General features: G+C 41.4%; 1 protein-coding gene across 1 annotated transcript in view; it reads right to left on the bottom strand.

The window, feature by feature from the left end:
* Positions 1–945: 945 nt before the first annotated feature.
* LOC134540846 (laminin subunit alpha) overlaps positions 946–19,459 on the bottom strand; it is a 136,908-nt gene continuing 118,394 nt past the window's right edge. The window contains exons 47-57 of the mRNA XM_063383837.1: positions 17,041–17,254; positions 14,930–15,265; positions 14,188–14,507; positions 11,970–12,205; positions 10,217–10,327; positions 9,031–9,165; positions 7,923–8,092; positions 6,815–7,066; positions 6,031–6,184; positions 4,472–4,699; positions 946–1,543 (exon numbers count right to left, since the gene is read on the bottom strand). Of these exons, the coding sequence (XP_063239907.1) occupies positions 1,269–1,543; positions 4,472–4,699; positions 6,031–6,184; positions 6,815–7,066; positions 7,923–8,092; positions 9,031–9,165; positions 10,217–10,327; positions 11,970–12,205; positions 14,188–14,507; positions 14,930–15,265; positions 17,041–17,254 (2,431 nt within the window). The 3' untranslated portion in view covers positions 946–1,268. The remainder of the gene's footprint in view (positions 1,544–4,471; positions 4,700–6,030; positions 6,185–6,814; positions 7,067–7,922; positions 8,093–9,030; positions 9,166–10,216; positions 10,328–11,969; positions 12,206–14,187; positions 14,508–14,929; positions 15,266–17,040; positions 17,255–19,459) is intronic.

Here is a 19,459-nt window from a genome sequence, read left to right as displayed (position 1 = left end):
CCAAGAGCGTGCATTGTATGCACTCGGCGAGATATCGATATTCTGCTACGTGTGCGCGCTCTACATGGGAAGCAACATAGCCAAACATTAATGATTGCAACGAGCGCTGGCTACATTTTTGTAAGTGGTACCACGCGGCGACGCTGACGAACAGATGAAGATTATAACGTTTAAAAATTCTTGAAAAGATAATTTACATGTCAGAAAACATTGTATCTCCGTTAATTAAATAAGTAAGTGGTAATGTTTGAATAAATATAATTTTTTTATTTTAAAATACATTGTTTTACACGGAAAAAATACCCACACAAAGCGCTCAGAATCTAATAGCGGGACCAAAAACATCATGCGACATTTATGCGAGAGGGTTTTTTTAATCCAAATTTCGACGCCCTAAAATATGGGTGCGACGATTACACGAGTGCGACAAAAAAAAAAGTATAACATTATAAGTGACTAGTTTGATTTATCTCATATTACTGTACTGAAACTTTTCTATATTTTCAAGACTAATAATGTGTATAGCTACCGGTTTATATATTACAATCTTGAAACTTGATTTTTAAAGAAAAGACAAACTGTAGGCTACCTAACCTCTTTTATACTTGCAATCTATAGAAACTGACCAGTTGTACCAAATCAACATTTTGGATAAACCTCCACATGAAGTTCATCTGTATAAGATAGAGGTAATTTTTTTTTGTCCCAATCCAGTACACTATAAAAAGAATACACTGTTAAAGGGAAAAAAATAATAACTTTGTATCACAACATCTATGAAAATAAATCATATTGGATGGATTATGTTTGCCAATCTTTGCCAAAAGTCGGCCAGTGTGTGTACACAGCCAGAAAGCCATAGGTACCACTGCTACCGGTACCTTTACTGCCGTGAGCACATACGGGGCTTTTGAGTTTTCTTGATACAAAATATTTTCACTTGTGTAAAATTCATAGAGCTATATTCATTTATTACTAAAAAAATACACGAAAGTTGTAAAAATTGAAAAAAAACAGACACACTTTTTTTTAATGAAATAAATTGAAACACTGATACGAAAACACAATTGTAAACAGTCAGCTGAAATGTCCCTATATTCAGTTATGTTACAATCTGTTACATCATATGACTGTCGAACATGTTCTCTTCGTTACTTATTGTTTTGGAAAAGTGTTTTTATTACTTTGAACCATACATACGTAGCAAAGAACGAAATGAAGGGAATGCATGAGGTGTACAAGACACTGTGCAGGCGAGGTCTGCCCCCTCAGATGGTGGGGCAGACGCTGCTGGTGACGTTCCCGACGGCCACCTGGCTGGGCAGCGGCTCGCGCCGGCCGTTGATGAACACGTTGGCGATGCAGCCGGTGAACTGCTGGCGCGTCTCCAGCCCGCGCACGGTGCGGCGCGCCAGGCGGCGCGGGTGGCCGCCCACGAACAGCGGGTTGCGCGTCTCCGCCGACGACGAGGTGGGGATGCCGATGAAGGGGCCCACCTGCACCTTGTCCACGGACAGCGTCACCACGTTCTTGGTCTTGATGGCTGCGACCCACAGGGCACGGCGCTCGCGCTGGGCTCACAACGCGGCTTTTCCCTCCCACGCGAAATTCGCAGGCGCGCGGGAAAAAAAAGGGGATATGTCAAAATTACTTCAATTAAGATATTAAAACATCTAAAGGTTCTTCCAAGTATGCAAGATCAGTAATTAATCATTCCAAAAGTTCAGTGCCGTAGAATAACACACGAGGGTGCTGGACTTAACCCATTCGGACCAATTTGTAGAGCTTGTTCTCCTTTATTTCATATCATAAAAAACATTTTTAGGCCAATATTTGACTTATCCCCTTATTGCCGCGCACCCGCGAATTACAATCTTAGATAGCTACAGACAAGATTTCAGTTTCATTTTTTTTGTTGTAAATGCTATTTTTGTACTTACTCCAGGGGCGTAGGAACCAGGGGGGGGGGGGGGACAGGGGGGACGTGTCCCCCTGAACTTTTTGGGTGGAGGGGGCTGTCCCCCCCCCCCCCCCAACTTTCTAGACAGTGATATTTTTATTTTATAATATTATTCTGCCCAACATCTATTTGTAATTTCTTCACTCGTCAAATTTTAATCTTAAGGAAACAATAATAATTTTAACATCGATGTATCCAAATGGTTAGATACAAAAAAAATGCTTAAAAAGCGCTATTTTGCACTTTTAAAATCAAATTTTTTAGGTGGAGGACCCCCGGACCCCCCCGTCTTAGTAAAAGGGGAATGGGTTTACATGACATCAAAATCATTATTTCCCCCCCCCCCCCCCCAACTTTATGAACACAGCTACGCCAATGACTTACTCCACGAAATTGTGATGATATTCAATTGTTGTAATTTTTCGTGATAAAATAATAAGTAATAAAGAGGTCTAAATCAGATGTATTCAGAACAAAAATAAATCAGACAGCATTTCTTATTTAAAAGTGAGTCAATACGAGATGCACGATACAACAAATTAAATTTTTTTTTTTCTGATCTATGCACTTTGGTACAATCTTTTGTTTGGAAAAAATGACATTCATTCCTTGAATTTCAAAACATTAAAAGTTTTAATTTTATTTTATGATTTGAATTAAGTTTTACTTAAACATTGCTCAGTTCCGTGATATGCAGTATTTTAACATGCTTATTGGCATTATTTCGGTTTCATCGCTACTCACCAGATAATCTTTTCCATATAGATAGCATGCAAGAAAAATAGTGGACTTAACACAAGGTACAAGTTTATGAGAAACTTATATAATGGTTGGTAAAATATACATTCAATCAAATTAAAACCTTTCTACAAATTCTCTTTAATCAATATTAATATAAATACAGTACAAGGAAAATTATTATTATTATTTGATTAAGTAAAATAACTGAGTTAAATTTTAATTATTTATTAAGCAATAATGTGACAATAGATATGGGGACATAACCTCACAAACACTCCCGTGAAAATGGCCAGGAGACAACTAAACCCTCCACAGACACTCCCTGCCAGCGACAATGGAAGCTTACAAGCAACCTGACAACCTAACATCGTTATACATACGGGAACATAACCTCACTTATATAAATACACTTGAAGTCTTATAAACACAACTCCCATCACTAATATTCACAATAAATATATTTTTTTCATTGATATGGACCAGTATCGATTCACTAATATATTTAATATTAATAGCAAACAAATCAAATTTATTATTCATGAATATTGAATTTAAAAGCACAGATATAATTTTTATTTGTATGGTATGTGCTTTTTTTTTTTGTATGCAGTCATTTCTTGTAAGTCTTTATTTCATTCTGTTAAAGTTTCGTTGTATGGTCTGTGTGCATCGTGAAAATAAACTCTAATTTATTCGTAATATGCCTAAAGAAGCGTGCGCGCAAACGTGCACACGCCCATTTACACATATGGACACACACACACATATTTACACATGTTCACACACACAACACATATTTACACATATGCACACATACATACACACAACACACATTTTACTATATTTCGTATCTGTGAAGTGTTTCACTGTATGTTCAAATTTGATTTATTCAATATTCGTGAATAATCTGATATTTGAACTGAGTGAAAACTACCATGTTTTCTCGAAAAATCGTCGCACATTTTATTCTAAAATCAAGTTTGAAAAGTAGGGGTACGACGAATTTGCGGAAAAATTTTTTTTGTTAGGTAAAGTTATTCATAAAAACAATACCCGTTCATGGAAAGTACGTTTATTTAAAAAAAAGGTGGAGTATATAAGAGCACGCCAAACAATCTATATTAATAATTCCTTAAACAAAAACCTTTCTTCAACTTTAAATAGAAAAACCAAAACTCTAACGCGAACGTAAGCCACATGAATCTGACGCAAACTAACGTGTCGTAGTACACACTTACCACGAAAGAATGCGTGCTATCAAATTTAGTTAACTCGGCTCTTGACAGAGAGCCCGTGTTGTATGCACTCGGCGAGATATCGATATTCGACTACGTGCGCGCGCTCTATACGGGAAGCAACATAACCAAACATGAATGATGCGCTGGCTACATTTTTATAAACGGTACACCGCGGTAACGCAGACAATCAGATAAAGGAAATAACGTTTAAAAATGTCTTTATAAGAAAATTTACACGTCAAACAACTTCGTATTTTTCCGTTAATTTATTAAGTAAGTGGTAATGACCGAATAAATATTAGATTTCTACTTTAAAATACATCGTTTTATACGGAAAAGATACCTACACAAAGCGCTCTGCATCTACTAGCGGGACCAAAAACATCATGCAATGTTTACGCGGGAAGTTTTTTTATCCCAATTTTGACAGCCTAAAATATGGTTGCGACCATTACGCGCGTGCGACCATTGTGCGATAAAACACGGTAACAGATCCGCAGGAGCCCGACGGGAGCAGAGCGTGCGCACTCACCCTCGATGTTGTGCCAGCGGCCGTCGCACAGGTGGAACTCGTCCTGGGTGTCGAAGGAGGCCGAGATGGCGCCCTTGCCGTTGTCCACCGAGAACTTGATGACCCCGTTCACCATCTGCAGCAGCAGGTAGTCGTGCCTGCCGTGCACGGACAGCAGCAGGCCCGACGTGTTGCGCGGCTTTATGTCCATCGAGATGACTGTGTCCAGGCCCACGGTGAACTTGTTGTCTGCAAGGGAGCAAAAGGCACGGCTCACGTCGCGCGGTACGAGCGGAATTGCGCTGGGTCGTTTGAGGTTCCCTGGAGTAACAGTACTTATATAGGTGTATTATGCAAGTTTATCTGATGGTGGTGTTTCGTATAATAGTCTATAAATGATGTTAGGAGGTACCGTATTTACCCGATTGCAAGACGACTCGAATGCAAGACGAGGTCAACATTTAACCTTTATAAACCAGAAAATAGTATATAACAAGCTATAAATAAACATTTTACCGCCACCGTCGCACGTTTACTTCGGATATGCCAAAACGTCTTGATGCAGCACTGTTGTTGTTTTGTAAAGTAATTTACCACAATGAGCTTAAAATTTGCATCGTGATATCTTCGAGAGCCTTTCTTTATAAAAGAACTTGATGTTCCTCGCCTTTCAACACTATCCATTTTAGTGTTCCCGCAATTTACCACATTTGTTTATTAACGAAAATAAACAATTTCGTTTACATAGAATAAAATTGTTAAAACATATACAACACTTTGGGTTACTAAAATTGTTACAGCGCTCGCAACATAGTGGAGATATCATGTACTACAAAATTCAGCATGAGAAATGACCTGGTTTACCAACTCCCAAGTCTAGGTTTCACGTCTTCTTTCGTGCATACTTTATCTATGGCGTGAGCGCAAATAAACAAAGCATGGCGACTAGTACCGTAGATGTTTTTATAATATTTTTGTGTACAAATTAGCTTGAAATTGTACTGTATTTTTCATTAAATGATTATAATGTTAATAGTTATTTATTGCCTGTACCCATAAAAGTAACCATAAAAGTAATTTCACATTGTATTAGCCTAAAAATGTGGGACAAACTACCATCAAAAATCGAGATTTTCAAATGCAAGACGAATGTGAAATTTTTTATCGTTGCCGGGAGAAAAAATTATCGTCTTGCATTCAGGTAAATATGGTAATTTAACTTTGAGTTGTTGGTGACACTGACTGTGGAAGAATACCGTTACCAGGCGCCATTTTCTGACTGTTCGTTTGTGTTTTTAGAGAGTTAGTTATGTGCGGAACTTTGGGAGTAACTTCGGTGGTTGGTTGAAGATTACCGGGAATAATGGGTGTGCCGTGCACACAATATGTGTTGTGGGATGTAGGACTGGTGCGGTGATGTGTGCACGGACAATTCCGTGGACTTATATCAGTCGCAATTACTTGCGTGGTCCTCCGGTGGAAGCATGGATTCAACTTTAGAACAAGGGAGCGGTACGGTTCGATGGTAAACAGGTGGGTTGCATATATATGTTCCTCGGGGGCCGGCCGACGGCACTCACAGGCCTTGACGTAGCCGCCCTGCTCGGAGAAGTACGCGCCGGGCTCCACGCGGTCCGAGCACGGCACCACGCCGTGCGAGGAGGTGGGCTCGCCTATGGGCTCCCCGCCCAGCCTCACGTCCTTCATGCAGCCCTCAAACGTGCCGTTGATGCCCTGCGACAGTCAGACACACGGCTTCCAGCCGCAACCTGGGCGTTCCGTGTTGCTCCAGGGACCACTTCCCTGTTGATTAGCGATTATAGTGGATTATCCACTGTAATTCTTGTCCGCTGTTGGTAATTACCGGCCATATTTGCAGTACAATAAAATTTTTGGTTAGAGAGCATTTAATGGGAACATCTAAACAATAAAAATACATTACTCAATACATCTTTATGATTAACACATAAGTAGTTGCAAGCAGTGACGTAGCCAGGATTTGTGTATGGGGGGTGTTAAGAAGCATGGTCCCCCCCGTATTAAAGCGGGGGGTCCGGGGGTCCTCCTCCGGAAAAATTTGTATTTTAAGGTGTAAAATAGTGCTATTTTAGCAGTTTTCAGTACTTAAATTTAAATATTGTAATTGTAAAAATTTTATTAATTTTAATATGAAATTTTTTTCAGTGATGAATAAGAAATTAATTAAAGATTTGGTGCTAAGGTGGGAGTAGGGAGGGGGGGGGGGGTTGAACCCCTAAAACCCCCCCTGGCTACGCCCCTGGTTGCAAGAAATTTGCTGACACAAGTTTCTCCAGCGCACTTGCCTACGAACCACAAGTGCAGGTAATGAAGACGGGGCCTCACCTTCATGTGGATCTTGGCCACGAGGCTGAGGTTGCCGCTGGGGGGCGCACTGCCCAGGTAGAAGGGGCTGACCAGGTTCAGGGTCTTGGCCGGGGCCTTGGAGTCTCCCTTGGCCACGACCGCGCCATCCAGGGACAGCGTGCCGTGCAGCTGCTGCCGTGCCAGCTCCACCGTGTGCCAGGCGCCGTCGTCGTAGCGGCCGGGGCTGGTCAGCAGCGCGGGGCCCGAGCCCAGGTTGTAGCCGTAGTGCACCTGCGGGCAGCGCCACGGGGAGGTGGGAGAGTGGTGGTGGTTTATCCTTCACGTTCCGTCATAAGTACACGTGAATAAATCGACAAGGACCTAGTTCAGTTTTCTCTTTAACTCTGGCCTGGACCAAACAGATAGGTTTAATTTATTACATAAAAAAATAATTTTTAGTTATATGCATGGTTAAATAAAAAATACAAATTATGTTTGTAAAACTTTTTTTTTAAAATTACAATCTAAACTATATTCTAATTTTTCGTTTACTGTCATTTTAGGTAACAGTCCACGGGGAGGTTTAGCATACGTCTTCAGGAAACTTGTTATATGGGAAAATGATAGTGTTTTCTCCATATTTCGTCAAAAGTATACACGAATAAATTTACGAATATGTAGTTACATTTTCTATTTTAACAATGGCCTGGACCAAACAGACAAATTTTTTTAATTTATTATTTAAAACATACAGTTTATATGTGCATTGTAAAATTACACTATTATTCTTGTATTTTTAAGGGTTTTTTTTACTAGTATTATTTGATTAATCTCTGAAATTACTCTCTCACACATTTCTATTTAAAAAAAAAACTTACAAGAATTATTGATGGCTTGGTGCGTGTGTAACAGCAAGAAACATTTTATATAGAAGTTATTATTTTTTGTTGTCACGTGGGTAAAAATTCTGTTCATGCAATATTTTGCCGTTGAATTGCCATCTTTGCATCATGCCATCTTGTAATTGCGCTTCCAGCATTACCGCTCGGCGTTTCCCGTTGGAAAACCATCACCCGCCCGTACCCACAGTGGTCGTTTTACACAGTGGAACTAGAGTATGTCTGTCGTGGTGGCAGCAGCTACGCACGTGCCCGTCGCTGAGGTACAGCGCCACGAAGTCGATGTTCTTGTGTCCCACGACGTACAGCAGCACCCCCTCCCCCGAGTGGGTCTTGAAGTCCAGCGAGATCCTGTACTTGTTCTTGTACTTGACCGCCGCCACGTCCGCGTACTCCAGCCGACTGGCGAACACGGTCCCTGCGCGGCACGGCACGGCACGCGCCCTGTCAGCGACACTCCGCAACAAGCACTGTTCATCTGGGCAACTTCACCTTCAGTACACACAAATATGCAACTCAATTCCCCTGACTGTTTTGCAATTTACTTAAAAGAAATATCGAACGTATACCCTCCCACCATTCCCATAGCTGGCTTAGGACTGCGTGAATAAAATAAAAACTTCAAACAGAAACTTGCACACATGATACACCATCTGGAAAAAAATTCTTTCACAGCCTGGCTGACTGCAGATTTCCCCCTCAAATTACTATACTGGAGAATTTCTGTTAATTTTTTCCATGATTTCAATGTAAATTTCCTAACTCTTCCTGACCGATTGTAACTTGCTTGAATGCCTAGAGTGTGGCGTCCTGTATGCACCCAATAGTTTTGTACTATTTTCAAACATAAAAAATAAAAATTAATTAATTTTGACAAAAACTTAATACAATGCTTTGTAATGCACCGAAGAAAAAACGAACAGCACCGATGGTTTCCCGACTCTCAAGCACGCAACGTTGTCATGGAGATGAAGTACCCACTGTTTCCCGGGCTTAAACACCAGTCAACATTGATAATCAGTTTATTATTGATTATAAATTATTGAGACCATTAGTCGAAACATAAACTATCCTATCTCTCAAGGTGGAAAAAAATTACACATGAATGCCAATTTTCATCGAAATCGGTTGACTTGGTGAAGAGTTCGCTGGAAACAAACATCAGGACACTGGATTTATACATATTAAGATATATATATATATATATATATATATATATATTTTTTTCAGTTTTTTGCAAATTGCTTCCGGTTCAGCTGTTTCACAATTTCTCAGAAAATAAGTTCCACGAACTGGCACCACATGCACCAGGGAACACAACGTGTTCCGGCGAGAGCAGACGCAGGCGCGACTCACCGAACCTGACGCCGTCCACGTGGGGGTCGGTCGCGGGCGGGATGGGCAGGACGCAGCGGCCGGCGGGCGTGGGGGCGGGCTCCGGGAGGGCCGGCGTCGTGGTCTCCGGGGTCGTCTCCAGCCGCGCCGTGATGCCTGCGACACACACGAGTCTCTCGCTCGCACGCCATGCACACTCACACTCGGACGTAGCCCCTTCTTTCCGGGATCACAAGGAAAAAAAAAGCCCCGCGAAAACTAAATATTTCTTGAGCAGTAAATTAAAGCGTTGCTAAATAGTACCAAATATTTATCGAGTTGAATATAAAAACACAGTAAAACTTTTTTTTTTTTCACGCTTAAGTGATTTTAAGAAAAACTGATGAAAAATACAGCCCATTGAAAAAGAGGAATACCATATACACTCGGAAATGAGTCACCCCTTCGTATGGGCCGCAACCCGGCAGACAGGACTGGCTGCTGATGTAGCATTACGTTTTTTTTTACCCAAAACGGAAAATTTGCATATTGAACTCCCTACATTTTACTAAACAAAAAATCTGCATAACCTCTGCGGGTAAATATGGTATGTATATGTAGAACTACAATAGTGTGAATTAAATGGAAAAATAATAAGAAGAAAAAAAAGCCTTGTGTATTTTTTAAACCGTTGGACACGAATAATGGAAAAAAAAAATTATTTGACTTAAAATGTTAAATTGATCATTAAGGATCGGCCAATCAAATCATCAAATAACATCAAATCCTTGATATTAAAAGTATTCAATATTAGAGGAAAAATATTCAAAGGAACATATTAGAGGAAACAAAAGTAAATTAAAAAATTTACAACAGTGATAACCTCTTAGGTTTTCTCCATCAATCTATTCTTCATACCTATCCTATTACCATTCCCCCAAGATATTGTATTTTTAACATGTAATTTTACAAATAAAATCACAATTTTGTATTGATTCTTGTAACTCAGTTCGTAAAACAAACATTTAAAGGGTTTAATGTCTCACCACCATAAGTTAATATTTTCAATTTCTTGTACGGTATTTAATTTTTGACCCTCGAGACATAGATTCGGATTTGAAGGGTCTATCCAAGGTACTTGAGGAAATCTCTTGTCGAACATCACATTAAACGCGTGTTTAAGATATTTGCGGAGCACTGGTGGACCACTGGTGTGGGGCGTACGTACGTGGCGTGGTAGACGGGGTCGTGGCTGGAACTGGCGCTGTGACGGGGACGGTGGTCTCCTTCTCCTCCTCCTCCACCCCCTCCTCCTCGTCCTCATCCGGGATCGTCGGGGCTGGAACAGACATACGGGGGCGCCTCGAGGCACGGCGGCCACTGAACCCGACCTCCTACGACCTTGCGCCTTCCGCCCCAAGGCAGAGAAAACACCAAAGCATGCTGGAAATAAATATATGATGAATATAATGTGATGCTTTTTTTTTTTTATTTATCAAAACCGGTAGACCTCAAAGTAAGAGTAGCGTTATAATCGCAAAACTTGCATCTTGCCGCTGGAAGATGTGAATTTACCGGGATGAAAGAAACAGCTTAGTTGAAAAAACCACGCGCTCTGCCTCGCAACTGCATCACTTATGATGCCACTTCAGTCCCCTCCTCCTCTTGTTTAAAGGCTTTCTGAACCTTGCAGCGAGGAGGGGTACGTCAACAGGTTGAGACAGACATGGTACTCCCCCCTCCACTACTTCTCTCACCCATCCTGGTGAACACCGTATAGCACGGCGTTGTTTGCACTCTGATGAATGGCTTATAAAACTCTTTTCCTTGTAATTGCTCTTTTCCCCCCTTCAAATTGACACTTGCTGTTTCACACAAAAAAAAACAGTGTAAATCACTTTAGTGACCAAAAGTGCCACCAGAAAATCTGCTCGTAAATATGTTATAAATTAACTGATTTGAATAACTTTTGTTTTTGAATTTCTGTGCGTAAGAACTGTGATTTTAACCCCGTGAAGCATTTTTCATAAAGTCATAACTATGAAGTTTAGGGTCGCGTCATATTCAGAGATGCCGTATTTTTCAGGTAAATACAGTATTTGAGAATTGAAGGCTGACACCTCGCCTCTTTTCAAAGACAGACTCAATGTTCGCAATTGCATATTTTCAAAAGTACAACTTCAGCCTCAGCCTCACCTTAAATTTTCTGATTTAAGGGGTGGACAAATGAAATGTTAATCGTTCCCTACAGCTTTATAACTATTCGATAAAAAAATTATATAAAAAAATATTGGGACACAATAGAATAGTTCCACTCAAAATAAAAATTTTCCGCTGAATGTTTAGAACTAGCACCAGTGTTTGGACTTGTAAATATTGTGTGTAATTTAGTGTATAGTGTTTGAAACGTTTAAAATTTTGAACTTCCCGCGCTGCTTGCTAGCAACGCCAAGATTTTTCAAGTTGGCCGCCTGCCGAGGTGGGTAGGCCTGCAGCTTCTGGCAACGAAGCAACAGTCGTTGTTCAACCATCATGGTAGTGAGTTGTGCTATCGTGCACGCTTGCTGCCAATCGAGTTGTTTGCGAGTGCATCGTCATTAATTGTGTCGTTTTGATCTGGATTTTACAGTCTCGTACGTCTCCGGACAAAACAACCAGCCTGTGGCTACAGTAATCGTCGCCTGAGAATTGGAGTGTTCCATGTCCATTGAAGTCGGAAAACTGAGATATATATAAGCATTTGAAAGTTCAAACTACTATGAATATCACGACATAGAACAAAATAATATCGGTCTTGAATTAAGAACAAACATTTTTACGTGCGTAGATGTGTGTGTGTGTGGATTATAGTTCACAAATGAATACTGATATTAATTTCGTGTCCATAGCATGAAAAAACCTAAAAAGTGTACATGGAACAATCCGATACTCAGGCGGCGAGTATTCGGCTCCCGTGGCTTCGAGAGACCGCTACGACTCACCCGTCGGGCCGGCGGGCGCCGGCTGCGCCTCCGACGGACACCTGCCCAGGACCGCGCCCACCCTCTCCGTCACGTTGGCGAAGTTGACGAACGCCCCGTTGACGGTGACGTCGCCGAGGCAGCCGACGAACGGGGCGAACGCCGCGCCCGGGCCGCGGGCCTCCGCCGCGTTGGGCAGCCCCCCGAAGTACAGCCGGCCGTACAGGAACTGCAGCATGGGGGGCGCTGAGTCCGTCCTGCCGGGACGACGAAACACATTACAAAAATACTTCATCTGTACAATCAAATAGCAGATTTTTTTTTTTTTTTAAGTCATAAGGCAAATAACACAGCATGTACATATAAGAATGTCCTAGGTATAAATTTTAATAGTATCAACTGTAAACATTGTAGTGTGTTGGTTCAAGGTCACAATTAAAGAGTAACTCAAGCAGTTTCCGATAAGCACATTCGCGAGTCCTGTTCTGTTGTTTTCTCGCTTGCAGCGCAAAATAATGGCTTTTTCCCCAATTAGTAGAGGGTGAACCAGTAAGTTATTTTGCAACAGGATGGAGCCCCCTCCCCATTAGAATCTCTTTGCACGAGAGTGGTTGAACGTCCAAGTCCCTGACCGTTGTATTGGTCGTGATGGTCGAGACGACAGAGGTCTTTTTCGCTGGCCTCCACGTTTACCCGACATAACGCCATGCGATTTTTTTACTTCGGAGCTTTATAAAAAAAATTGTGTCCACGTTGCCACCAGAGTTGAGACAGTATTGAAAAGGGTATTGCTTCTGCTTACTCCAGACTTGTTAACCAAAGTGTGGGAAATATTGGACTTTAGGATGGACGCGTGCCGTGTAACTAAAGGTGCATGTAATGAACATTTGTAAGGAAAACTACGTAAGTTATTTTACCTTCAAATTTTGAAGTTTGAAAGTGTTATAAATAGTCTAAATCAAACTTTTAATGATATATATATAATTGAAACCGGGACATTCTTTTCTGGACATTCTGTATATAATCATAAGTCTCCATACAAATGGTGCAGTCGGTGAATAATTTCTATTTCGTTTTCCGTCGGGTGGACCAATTGAAAAGAGATGCCACTAATAAAGGAAGAATAGATTATTGTTTTTTTTTTTTTTTTTTATGGTTGCGAGTGATACCAGTGACGACAGTTTATGTTACTGCGTGAGAAGCCACGCCGTATTCGGCCACGACTGTGTATGAGGTCCACATGTTAGCGCGTTTGTATCAATTTTAATGTAAGTTTATTTTTTTTTTTTTTAAATACACGTAAACATCACAATCCAGATAAAGGATCACAAAGAAAGGCTGTCTCCAATGAATGTCATTGTTATGAGTGCATTTTAATTGGAAACGTGCAATACCCTTATTTATAATCTAGATAAGGTGTTAAAAAAAAAAAAGAGTTCTCAGTAGGTAAATAAATAATGATAATATTTTTAATAATGTTATTATTTAACCCTTTGTGTTGTAGTGGTATTTCTATGATACCACTTGGAAAAAATGTTACTATTCGCAATGTTTCAGTGGTATTACCGAAATACCTCACTTGAGTAAGCCTTGTGCTGCTATCTGGCGATCCTAACAAGAACTAGCAACATTGGCTGCTTGAATTTTTCTTCCGCCACGTCTGCTAAAAGTTACACAATAGATTCTAATTTATTTTTAATATATTTCTGATGTGCCTCAAAGGGTTTAACACGCGTACAACATCTGCACGGAGAGACATGTGGTACGGAGGGTGTTAGAGATATATATAATTGAAAATGGGACATTCTTTTCTGGACATTCTGTATATAGTCATAAGTCTCCATACAAACGGTGCAATCGGTGAAAAATTTCTATTTCGTTTTCCGTAGGGAGGACCAATTGAAAAGAGATGCCACAATTGAAGGTTTGTTGGTTGCGAGTGACACCATTTGCACAAACAATATAGACATGAATTGCCATTTGTACGGAGAGACATGTAATACGGAAGTGTTTGAAGGGTTTCTGTTTGGGCATAGTGCTAGAATGTGTGGTGGTGTGGATATTTGAATTTGGCGCCATCGATCGTGAGTGCGCCACTGTGGCGGCCGTCGTGTTCAGCAGTGCCATCTGTAAATAGTTTCCGTCAGTCTTTTACCGTTTCTCCGCGTTGCTGGGCGTCATGCAGCTAAACAGTTAGTTTCAATTCAGTTTTGTGAACAGTGTCGGGTGTTGGACTGACTGGAAGGTGTCGAAGTCGTCGATGTCCAGGCGGAGGGCGCCCGTGTCGTGGGTCGCGGTGACCACGTGCCACTCGTCGTCGTTGTACAGCGTCGCGGGGCTGCTGGCCAGCTCCTCGCCCACGCTGCGGAAGGACAGGCCGCCGTCCACCAGCGACAGCGACACGGCCAGGCTCTGGTCGGCGTCTGTCGCGTAGAAGATCAGCCCGGAGCCGGCCGACGTGCGGAACTTGAAGTTCACTTGGAAGAAGTTGTTGGCGGACGCGTTGGGCCACAGGACGTAGCCCGGCGCCCGGTCCTCGAACGCCACCAGGCTAGCCACCTGTCGCAAGTCGTAACTAATAACAGTGGCAAGTTCAAAAAAAGAAGTAAGCTTTTCACAAATTTTTTTTTTCCACATAAAATATGGTACAACCTTCATGCTAAATATCAAGTATTTTTCATTAGAGTTAGGTTGAGTATTAATTGAAAATGCTATTCAGTTACATGTTTCTAATCGAATTTTGATGCTTTTTCGTTTATTAACTTGACTTTCGGTGCTTTGTGGTGTGTCAACCTCAGATGGTGTGTGCTTTGTCCGTGTCAATGTTCTAATTCTTTTTGTTTTGTATTTGTTAATTGTCATTTTTTTTGTGTGTTTGTTTGTTTTTATGTATGGTGGCTACCACCCCGGCTCATCGCTGTTGGTAGTCATCTCACTTTAATAAATAAATAAATGACATGCTTGTCGACGGTACGACCCACCTGGGCGGGGCAGCCCGGGGCCGCGCCCACCGCCTGCATGTTCTGGCTGAGGTCGACCAGCGCCCCGCTGATGGCAACGCTGTCCACGCAGCCCTCGAAGTCCACGTTGCTGACGGTGCGGTAGTTGTGGCGGCCCGGGTAGCCCCCGAAGTACAGGCTGGGCGAGACGTGCAGCGCCGCCTTGTCGCCCCCGGGCGCCGCCCCGTCCTGGCGGTCGCCCGAGTCCACCGTCAGCACGCCCTTGGCGCCCTGCCGCGCCGCGTCCACCGCGTGCCAGCGCCCGTCGTTGTAGGTCCCCGCCGTCGTCAGTGCCAGCTCCCCCTTGCCCAGGTTGAACTGCAGACAGCAACACACCGTAGGGCTTAACTTCGTGCCTACACAACACACCGTAGGGCTTAACTTCGTGCCTTGACAACACACCGTAGGGCTTATCTTCAGGTTACACAACACACCGTAGGGGTTAACTTCATGCCTACACAACACACTGTAGGGCTTATCTTCATGCCTACACAACACAACCAAAATAAGGATGATAAGAGGGATGGTAGGTGCAACGCTCGCTGGTGCTTCCAGCGCGGTGTATCCTCTTAACTGGCGTGCAGTCTTCTCGTCACGCGCAGGGCAACTATAAGATCCGAGCGGTAACCATGACATTATATGGTGGACAAATGAACATAAAAGTGTAGTGCAATGCCCTTTGGGTGCTTTTTAACAATCTGTACCGGACGTTTCACATCTAAAAATTACTCTGAAAACACAAATTTTTAACCCTTTTCCACTATCTTAAAGATACAGTTTGAAAAAGAGATTTGGGAACATAACCACCTATCCGCCCTAAGCGCATTCTTAAATGCCACCACTAGGATATCTTGAGCAGATTTCAAATTGCGAGATTTCTTCTGAAGCTCAGCGCACCGTGTGAATGCCCGGGTAGGCGGGTCTCTTCAGATAGAAAGCTAAAAAAAAAAATTTCTGAGATAATTTCCACCATGATTTAAGTGGAGTCTCCAATTATTTAATTTAAACATGCAACTCTAAACTGACATCAATAACAAAATGTAAGTTAGCAAAAGGTTGCCAGAAATTAAAAGTTTTCAACTCCCAGCACTGTGATCTTTTTTGACCAATCCTTTAGCTTCCTTACTTTTTCGGGACTTTCATGACACTGTAATACAGTTAAACCCCTTTTAAGAAATATCTCAGGGACTTAAAACCTTAAGCATATTAACCAGAAAAAAAGAATTCCTTAATGGGTGCAATTATATTATGCGTTCTAATCAAGTGAAAATGAATTTACGCTTATTAAATAGAAAAACTTACGAAATGGGAAGTTTTGTAAACTAAAAAATTTCATACTAAATGTTACATAGACAAAATAATGAGTTCTGAATGGTAGGGCTAATATAATATTAAACTTTATTTTTAAATAACAAAATACCTTAATGTAAACACTTTATTTATTTATTTATTTTTTGCCATCGTGAAATATTTGGCGAACTAAAATAATGTAGGTATACATGTGTACATTTGAAAACATACTAAAACGGCAACGAACGGATGAGAATTTGCTTTTATTTTTCAAGACAAGAACCTTCGTTACATCCTATACACAGCGTCACCAAACTTCACGAATGGGATACGTGTTGGATGTTAAAAATCAGACGTTTTAAGCAGGACATGCACCATTCAGGAAACGTTACATGCAGGAAATAAATACATTGTCCATTATAAGGAAAATGTCGGGACTTAAAAAAGAAAAAACATGACAATGTAAGCAGGTAGAGATATATGGAAGTGCTCACAGGAATAATTAACGGAAAAATGTATTATGCGGAAACGTTTTAAGCGAGTTTTAATGTATTAATTCTTTTGAAAAACATTTTAAAACTATACTATGGTTGCCTGATTAGCCAAAAACCAAAGGAGATGCCGGTTTCTTTGAAAGAAAAATAACGTTTATGAGCGCATGGTTTGTGACGTGTACGGTGAGGTGGCAGAAGAGAGCGTGAGGGAGGTGCTGATGATGCACGGAAGTAGGGTGAGCGCGAGACTGGATAGTGCAAGGAAGACCGCTCGACGGAAGAGAAGAGGCCACGCCGGGGGAGGGTTACCCGGTACACGACGCGGCCCTGGTCCAGCTCCACGGACAGGTAGGAGGAGCGCCCCTTGCCCGCCAGGAACAGCAAGCCGCTGGCGGCCGTGGTCGAGAAGTTGAGCTGCACGCTGGAGCGCAGGCGGAGGCTGTACGAGCGGCTCGGCATGATGGCGTAGCCGGTCCCGTCGAATCGCAGGCCTGTGCTGGGCTGCAGGTTCACCAGCTTGTCCCTGGGGGCGCCCGCGGTACGTCCGGACGTGAGCCCTCACCGCCTCACCACACTTTACTGTACACTGTACATGCACTGTGGAACTCTGCAACGTCTGTCATCAAGATGAAACTAATAATGTTAATGTTGATAAATATATCGATAGCTTAGAATGAAAACCTTGTATCTCATAAAATGCAAACATTACAGCGGAGACAAAAAAAACTGTGCAACTGATATACGTGGTTTCTTTCTTTCCCCCGATAGAAAGCAGTAGGATGCACATTTTATTTCTTTCAGCCAAACATTTTTGTGAGATACGAGGTTTTTCGGCCAAAAAACATAAAAAAAAGGTATTTTCGTCCAAAAATTGAGATATACGAGGTTTTTCATTCTAAGCCATCGATATGTGGACTGTATAGAGAAGTTTTTAACCGACGACGCAACGTAAATTACACGATAGCAATCAGCCTCGCACCATTGCGACCTACCGCCATCATGCCGATCGAAAACGAAGACTGTTTTTTTTTGTTTCTCACTGCAGGGATGCCACTCTCACGGTTCATGGACTGCCAACACTTGCAGTGTTCCAACATGGTGCCAGCTGTAAAAATCTGGGGCGCGGGTGATTTAAACTGTGTGTCTTATCACTTGGCCCGGTAACAAGTGCCACAAAGTCCACTCACAACACAGTTCTATATATACAAGAGTTCACGCTAAGTACCAAAGAAATAAAGTTAGCATAAAAGCAACGTTAAATTTTAATCATAAAAGTTATGTATATCTCCGTACCGTATTTCCCATATTCTTGCTTTCCGTAACAACTTAAAAATTCTCTGAAATCTCCTGCTTTATCCGTGCAGACTTGAAAATTCTATGAAACTCCTGGGCTTACCCTGACTTTTCGCAGGTTCACAGCCAGGCTTTTATGGAGGAGGTTCAGCATAGTCAATTATTAAATATTTTTTTCTGAGTAAGGAATTTTTATAGTTGAATTTTTGAAAGAAAATTGATTGTCACACTAAAATTTCAGAGGATAGTAGACTTTTGGTTCTACAACGTTTCCACGCAGAAGTTTAAATAATGATTTTGCTTGAGAAAAGAAAACGGAACATTTGATCTTTTGGTTTTTGTTTTTAATACTTTGTCCTTAAGTCAACTGTTTGATGATTTCGTTAAAACAAGTCATAAATATATTCATATTAATGTTATTAAATACACAAAACAACGCGTTAAGTTTGTATAAGACATTCTTACAGTAACAAGAGGGGCAAACCACTTGGAAAAACAATTACTGCAGCTTCAGTTGTTTGAGGTATGTTAGGATGTTATGTGGGGAGGAAATACATAATTGTAGTACACTAAGGATTACAATAATCTTTCTAAAATAATATCTCTGCAACCTTATGTAGCTACTTTGCTGTAATTTTCTTATTTTGACTTGACTTGTTTTCTCTTTCTTTTAAAATCTTGTAAGGGATTGGTTTAGGACCCTACGGACCTCTTCCCCGGCTACGTGACTGCTTTTCATAGTTTCCCAGAAGTGGCGGAGCAAGGTCAGGCGGTACCCAGTGTGGATCATTTATTGGCACCCTCAACCCTTTTTTGTCAAAATGAAGTTATAAAAGAAGCAAAAATAAGACACATATAGTTCCACGTGTTATTTTTTGGTTTATTTATAACTAACTGTAAGCAAATTAACACTTTAAACCTCTACACAAACTCCCCCCTCCCTCCCCCCGAAAATATTTTTCTCTGGGAATTAGGAAATCCATACCATCAAAATACAATTCCTTCTGCTGCTGTTTTTTTTTACTTACAAGATGGCTAAGTCTAAGTGCCCAACTTGACTCTCAATGGACCTAAATAAAATATCTGTTGATTAATTTTAGTCTGAAAAAAAAAAATTCTCTCACACAATGCAACTGAAACACTTTACGTTAACACGAATCTTAATCTGAAATCAGATTTGGTACAGTATCAGGTTCAAACAACAACAAAAAAAATCCTCAAACAGGTACCGTTCTCTAGTTAAACATGAAAGTTATAAGTTATACGTATCTGTGTTATTCTTTTAAGGACAGGACGATGATAGGAAAAGTAGGTAAACGAATAGGGAGTGTTTGAAAGTTTAATGTGCCTCGGAAAAAGTCAAATCGATGGTCGTTCCAACCCAGGTGGAAGAGAGATAGATGCGGCGCAAGCGTACAATGAGCGTAACGGGACA

Source organism: Bacillus rossius, chromosome 17 (assembly GCF_032445375.1).
Source record: "Bacillus rossius redtenbacheri isolate Brsri chromosome 17, Brsri_v3, whole genome shotgun sequence".
Lineage (NCBI taxonomy): Eukaryota > Metazoa > Arthropoda > Insecta > Phasmatodea > Bacillidae > Bacillus > Bacillus rossius.
This window is presented reverse-complemented; position numbering and strand designations above follow the sequence as displayed.